This window comes from Vipera ursinii (assembly GCF_947247035.1).
Source record: "Vipera ursinii genome assembly, chromosome: 2".
NCBI lineage: Eukaryota > Metazoa > Chordata > Lepidosauria > Squamata > Viperidae > Vipera > Vipera ursinii.
In genome coordinates, this window is record NC_139513.1 from 194,087,290 (window position 1) to 194,093,972 (window position 6,683).

The 6,683-nt window shown below is 41.2% G+C and overlaps 1 protein-coding gene across 1 annotated transcript in view; it reads left to right on the forward strand.

Annotated features, from left to right (window-relative positions):
* The window catches only part of SPMAP2L (sperm microtubule associated protein 2 like), a 28,464-nt gene extending 22,040 nt beyond the window's left edge, over positions 1-6,424 (forward strand). The window contains exons 7-9 of the mRNA XM_083352852.1: positions 2,812-2,943; positions 4,391-4,566; positions 6,283-6,424. Of these exons, the coding sequence (XP_083208978.1) occupies positions 2,812-2,943; positions 4,391-4,566; positions 6,283-6,397 (423 nt within the window). The 3' untranslated portion in view covers positions 6,398-6,424. The remainder of the gene's footprint in view (positions 1-2,811; positions 2,944-4,390; positions 4,567-6,282) is intronic.
* Positions 6,425-6,683: the final 259 nt, after the last annotated feature.

Genomic DNA, 6,683 nt, shown 5'->3' on the forward strand with positions numbered 1-6,683 from the left:
TTTGATTTAGACTTTATTAAAAGATACTCATGCAGCAAGGGCTTTTGCTTTCTCTTGGATCAACTCTGCTACTTTTCCAAGACCTTCAATTTTGGATCAGGCCTCTGACTTTCAGCTTTAGCCGATCTGCTGTCAGAGTTAGTTCACTTTCAAAGGAACTAAATGGTGATCTTATTCTGGAGGGCTACTTAGTGAATCTTCCTGCAGTTAAAGACAGAGATGATAAGAGAAACTTGACAGTTGTCTGAATTAAGCATACCATTTTATAGTGTATGAGTTTGGGTAATATTTTTAGGAGATGTCTCATGTTTTTGATCAATAACTATCTGAATGCAGAAAATTCCAAAGCATTCAGGAAGATCTTCATTTAATAGGAAAATGGATGGTATTATTGAATTGCTGAAGAACCGCTGAATTCTTTTTCCGCCATTCTGTTGTGAAGCCAGATAGCATGAACAAGGTCAGCAGCAAGTGGCTATCGGTGAAGTAGTAGATGGTTTAGAGCAGGGGTGTCAAACTCAATTTCATTGAGGGCCGCAACAGCATTGCGGTTGCCCTCAGGGGGCCGCGTGGGTATAGCCTGGGTGGGCATGGCCTACTGGGTGGGCGTGGCTAGAGTGCTTATGGCCTACTGGGTGGGTGTGGCTAAAGTGTGTATGGCCTACTGGGTGGGTGTGGCCAGCTCTACATCGTTCGCATCAAGGGTGCCTATGGGGGCCTGGGCAGGAGTGGGACAGATCTGAGGGTCTCTGGCAGAAGGAGGGTCTCTGGGCCAGGGCCAAGGCAGTGGGGGCTGTTCCCTCACTGTTTCCAGGATGGCTTCGCGGGCCACATGAAACCACTTTGCGGGCCGGATCCGGGCCCCAGGCCTTGTGTTTGACATGTCTGGTTTAGAGAAAAGCAAACAGAGGCTGTAGAACCCCAATTTCCTGCACTGATGCTTTTATTAAGAACAGAGAGAACTAGTTATTTATGTTAGTATGTGAAAGCAGAGGGTTTTTGTTCTTTGGAATGAAATAGCACAATAATTACTGTTTTCAACCTGCTTATAAATTAGTAAAGTATCTTTCTGAGAAACAAAAAGGTTTCTGTTTCTGTCAGAAGGATCCATTATGGGTATTAAATCATAGAACCATAAAACTATAGAGACCTTGGAGTTCTTCCAGTTCAACCCCTGCCGAGGTCAGGAATCAATATTTTCTTCAGAACATTAATGTTTACTGAAGTAATTATTAATTGATCAGAAAGGTTATTACACTCTGGGCAGTTGTAAGGGAAAGTTCTAAAGAATATTTAATCGTTAAAATGTTATTGAACTCTTTAGTGGGAGCATTATTGGAGGCAGAGGTACGAATGCAATCTTCAAAGTGAACCATGCATAATAAGCTTTTTTTTTTAAAGCCATCGCTCTGTAGAAATCGATCATTTTTACTTGCGAGCGTAGAGTTTGGTGTAACATCTCATTGCTGAGATAACACTTCAAATCTGTAAGCAGAATTCAGAGATCCAGAAATTAATCCTTGATAGAAGCCTTTGAGGTGAGGAGATTATTTTCAATTGTTTTGCTGCCATTGTTGGTTTCAAGAGTCTAGGGCAGATTCTGGGTCTTCTTTTCCAGACCACAGCAACAGGAATATTATGTTGCAGGTCAGAAAGTTAAATTCATAAAAGTAATTGAAATAAAAAAAATGGAAAAATAGGTGGTCAGAAAGAGGAAAAGATAAGAAAAACCAGGTTAAAAAAAAGAATTATATAGTAGTTCTTAAGTTACAATCATTCGTTTAGTGACTGCTCAAAGTGACAAGAGCACTGAAAAAAGTGACTTATGACTGTTTTTCACAGCGTGCCCATGGTCAAGTTAGCAAACTTTGGACGCTTGGCAACTGGCATGTATTTATGATGGTTGCATTGTCCTAGGATCATGTGATTTTCTGATAAGCAAAGCCAATGGGGAAGCTAGATTCACTTAACAGTGTTACTAACTTAACTATAGTGACTTACTTAATAACTCTGGCATGGGGCAAAATTCACTTAACAACTGTCTGTCTTAGCAATGGAAATTTTGGGCTTAATTGTGGTTGTAACTCAAAGATTACCTGTCTAGAGCTTACTAAAGGAATTGCCATTGCAATGCTGTGTTGTTATTGTTGTTGTTTAAAAAAAACTATGGCCTATTCATATAACTTTTATAGAGATTTAGGGAGGAAAAACAGATGAAGCATACATGGAAGTTATGTTGCTAGGATTTGTTTGTATATACCACAGGTCTGCAACCCGCAGCTCCGGAGCAGCATGCGGCTCTTTCAGCCATCTCCTGCGGCTCCCAGTCCTCTGCCATGTGCAGTCCCCCCCAAAAAAAAGGGGGAGTAAAAAAGTTCAATCAATTCAAATATGCAGGGTAGGTGCATATCTCGCCTTGGCTCCACTCTTCAGTCAAACCCTGTTCTGCGCATGCGCGCATGTACGCTCATGCGCACACATTTTTGGCGGCTCCCAGTTTTCCCTTTTGTGAGGGAACTGGTTCCGAGTGGCTCTTTCATTGTTTCAGGTTGCTGGCCCCTGGTCTATACAGATCCTTTCTGGTCTACTGTATATAGATTAAAGATGCATCAGTTTGATTTGAGACTAAATAAGAAATATATATCCAGCCTGGTCTTTCTTCTTCCACAGGATCCTTGGGAAATATTACCGGGGGAGAAAGAAATGTGTTTTTCTTGGCATGTGACCATATTTCTTTTTGTTTGTTGGCTGGTTGGTTGGTTGGTTTTGTAATCAAATTTGCTTTATTGTTGGTTTATTTTTCCTGTCTAGCCTGAAAGAGAGATTTCAAAGGCTGCAAGAAGAGCTGAGGCTAGCCCAAGATTACAGCAACTTGCCCAGCCAGTAGTTAGGAAAAAAATGCAGATATATGAAAATACATGCATGGAGCTCCCAATCCGCCAAGTAATTTTTTTTTTACTTTGATACTTCTATGTTGATAAAAGGGATAAGATTGCAAAGTAGGATCAAGCAGTTATCCAGCTGGAAAGAACCTTTATGTAAATTTCAACAATTTCCCAAGCCATCAAGAGACTGGCTAATATCTGCTGAATGGAAGTACTGTTTAAAGATCAGAGCATAGATGTGATCTGATCATATATATCATATATAAAGGCCCCAATTTCTGTTTCTTGGTACTGTAGTAGGCAATTATTTTGGCTAGGGCTTATTCTTGTTCACAATAAAATATTCTAATTTAGCTGAATTGTGCCTGAGAATCTTGTATTGTCAATCGAAGGGCTGAATAGTCAAAAGTCTAAAGAGTTTACTGCTGAGCCCAAGTGTCAAGTGGACACTTAATATTGAACTTAGCTAGGAATGAATGTTTATCATTGTATACATAGGATAAATTTGTTAAAAACCTCAATATAATGCCCCAAATTTCCAGCCATCCTATGCCTCACCACACCTTTGCCCTTTCCCACTTCTCACTGGCTGCTGCCACTATAGAAAGTAAGAAGTAGCTACACAATCACTTCCTCCTCCCACTGCGCCCTGTTCAGTATCATTGTCAATGCCTTCCTATTCAGACCATCTCTGAGTAGTATTTCTCATGCCACTGGTACCTGCCCCTGATTACTGCTGCTCCTGTAAATGCCCAATAAGCAGCTTCCAAGTGATCATCTTTTATAAGTGAGATCCTATATCATTTGTCTGAAATGATATTGTAGGAGATGATCAGTCTGAGTCCAAGGGAAGGGTCAAACATGTCATAAGTCATGAGTACTTGCATGGCTGCAAGAGATCTAAGTCCATTCTGCCTTGAATTCCTTTCTATCCTTAACTCCCACCAATTTCCCTTGACCGTTAGGAGTTTAGATCATTGTAGAGAGCATAATCTTGCAATAAATCTTTACACTCATTTGAGTTGCCTGAATCTCCTGATTTCCCTGGTGCTTGACAGGTATAGGGTCTCCTGCTTTCAGGGGGTTGGAATAGAAGACCTCCAAGTCCTCTGTTATTCTCCTGCCATGTCCATAAGATGGATCACCACCAAGGACTTCCGCCCTGTTACCTAGGCAACTCCTTCCTCTGAGGAATGTGACTTAAGTAGATAATCCATTTCTCTTTGGAGAGTCAGCAGATCTGCCTCAATTGATCTTATTCATCTCAGGGTTTGACAGAATCCTATATTCAGCTATTCTTGGGACCTGTCACACTCATTCTACTACCTTTAGAATCCTGCCAGAAAGCTTGTCTGTAGCTTTGCCTTTACTTTGCTTTCAGAGATTTTTGAGGGAAGGGGAGAGTAGGTCCTAATCCTTTGGGGATGGATTTATCTTCAATCTTAGCTTTTTCAGAAATGTACTGGAATTGATCCCAGGTTCAAAAATCAGCATTTCTTCTGCAGATACCCCTGTCTGCTCTACAAGCATTCCCAAGTCCAAGGGTACTCGAACTAGCAAGACCAAAAACAATCCTTTCTGAGAGTGCCATGGATCGTTCCCCTGAGTGGCCCGTGTCAGTGGCAGCCAAGCAGGCAGTGGCCTCTCCTCGACTCACGGAACTCGCTCAGCCTCCCAACAGGTGCGGTCTCCCAGATGATCTGATAGCTGTGTTGATGGTCTCACCAACTGTCCAATTGAGGGAAAGGATCTTGGCCTTTAGATGACTTTTAAAGGCTCTGAGACAGGGTTCTCCAACTTTGACAACTTCAAGACTTGTGGACTTCAACTCCCAGAATTCCTCAGTCAGCTGTGCTGACTGGGGAATTCTGGGAGTTGAAGTCCACAAGTCTTAAAGTTGCCAAGGTTGGAGACCTTTGCTCTGAGAGACCTAAGGGCAGAAGGATCCTCCATGCATGCAGAGATCCTAGCTTTAATTGCCCCTCATGCTAGTGTCTTATTCTTTCTGTTGTTTTTGTCCACTAAAATTACGATCCGGTAAAGAAGAACATGTCAGGAAAGTTGTGAAAATATATTTGTTACATTTCCGTCATCTGAAGACCTCAGCAATCCTTTGAAATGGTTCTCCCTCTGTATCTGGAACCCATGGCAATTGGTGCCATTGCTCTACTTTCATAAACGCCCTAAGTTCCTTTCCCCCCCGCTATATATGATCCATAGCTTCCTGTGCTAGATGTATCTTTCTGCAAACTGTATTCTCTCCAGTTATTTGCTTGACAGGTGACTAAATAACATTCATCCCAATGACTTCCTTGGGAACCATTGAGTTTTCTGAGAACAAAGAACCCTCCTGAATTGGATTATTGATGGAATGACTATGATTTGACTAGTAGATATTCCTTCACTGCATATAGCGATGGAGAGACAGACTACTTTTTCATTGTTTTACCTCAGAATATCATTTTTTCTATTATTTTTTCTTCTGCTGAAGCCAATGGAATTTTTAAAAGCAGCAGAAAACATAGGTGTTATCATAGTGGTATCATAACAGGGACAAGAAGCTAGTAACAAAACATGTGTTATAACTTATGACAGTGCAAACCTCATGACTTACATGTAACATCAGGACACAAGTGCAAAAAGATTTGTGTTGTGAAAGCAAGGCATATGTTTTGTCGACCAGTTAGCAGAAATTTAGAACTGATCCAGGAAGATTTATTATCCAACTGACAAAGCAATTTTCTGCCAAGAAAACAGCACAGACCTTAGCAATGTTTTTTTTCCCCTCATCCAGCATGTGAAACTTGGGGGTTGGATTTCTTTGTTAATCTTGCAGGCAGTTTTATAAAAAGGAGAGCACTGAGCTTGGTGGCACCATGGTTAGAATGCAGAACTGCAGGCTGCTTCTGCTGACTCCTGGTTGCCAGGAGTTCAGCAGTTTGATTCTCACTGGCTCAAGGTTGACTCAGCCTTCCATCCTACCGAGGTCGATAAAATGAGGACCTAGACCAGGAGTAGGCAACCTCGGCGCTTTTATGACTCATGGACTTCAACTCCCAGAATTCCTGAGAAGTCCATGAGTCATAAAAGAGCCGATGTTGCCTACCCTTGACCTAGACCAGAGGTAGGCAACCTCGGCTCTTTTATGACTCATGGACTTCAACTCCCAGAATTCCTGAGCCAGCTGGGCTGGCTCAGGAATTCTGGGAGTTGAAGTCCATGAGTCATAAAAGAGCCGAGGCTGCCTACCTCTGACCTAGACGGTTGGGAGCAATATGCTGACTCTGTAAATCTCTTAGAGAGGGCTGTAAAGTACTGTGAAGCAGTATATAAGTCTAAGTGGCATTGCTATTGCTATTACTATTGCTAACTAATCTTTTCACATTTTTTTCCTCAGGGCACCAACCAATCTTGTGCAGTTTAATCCAGATGCCTTTATTGTAAAGGAGTCTGCTAAGAAAGCATTTTGTACAGAAAGAGTCAAGCATTTAGCACAACCAATTACTCGTTGATCACACGGATCACCCACAACTAAATCTCTGTGGCATTTTCAATAAATTAAAGGAACTATAGCCTCATGCTTTTGTCTACTTCTTCTACTGTCATGTTTTGGCTTTCACAAGTTCTTAATAACATCTGAAAAGTAACATCAGTTGAATGAACAACATAGTTATTCACGTTTAAGCAGGAGCCTGACTTTTAAATATGAATGTTTGATTTGTATTTTCTCTTGATCCAATGTCATCACATACATTTCATAACAGCTAATAATAGAATTTAAATCTAGATAAAAATCAA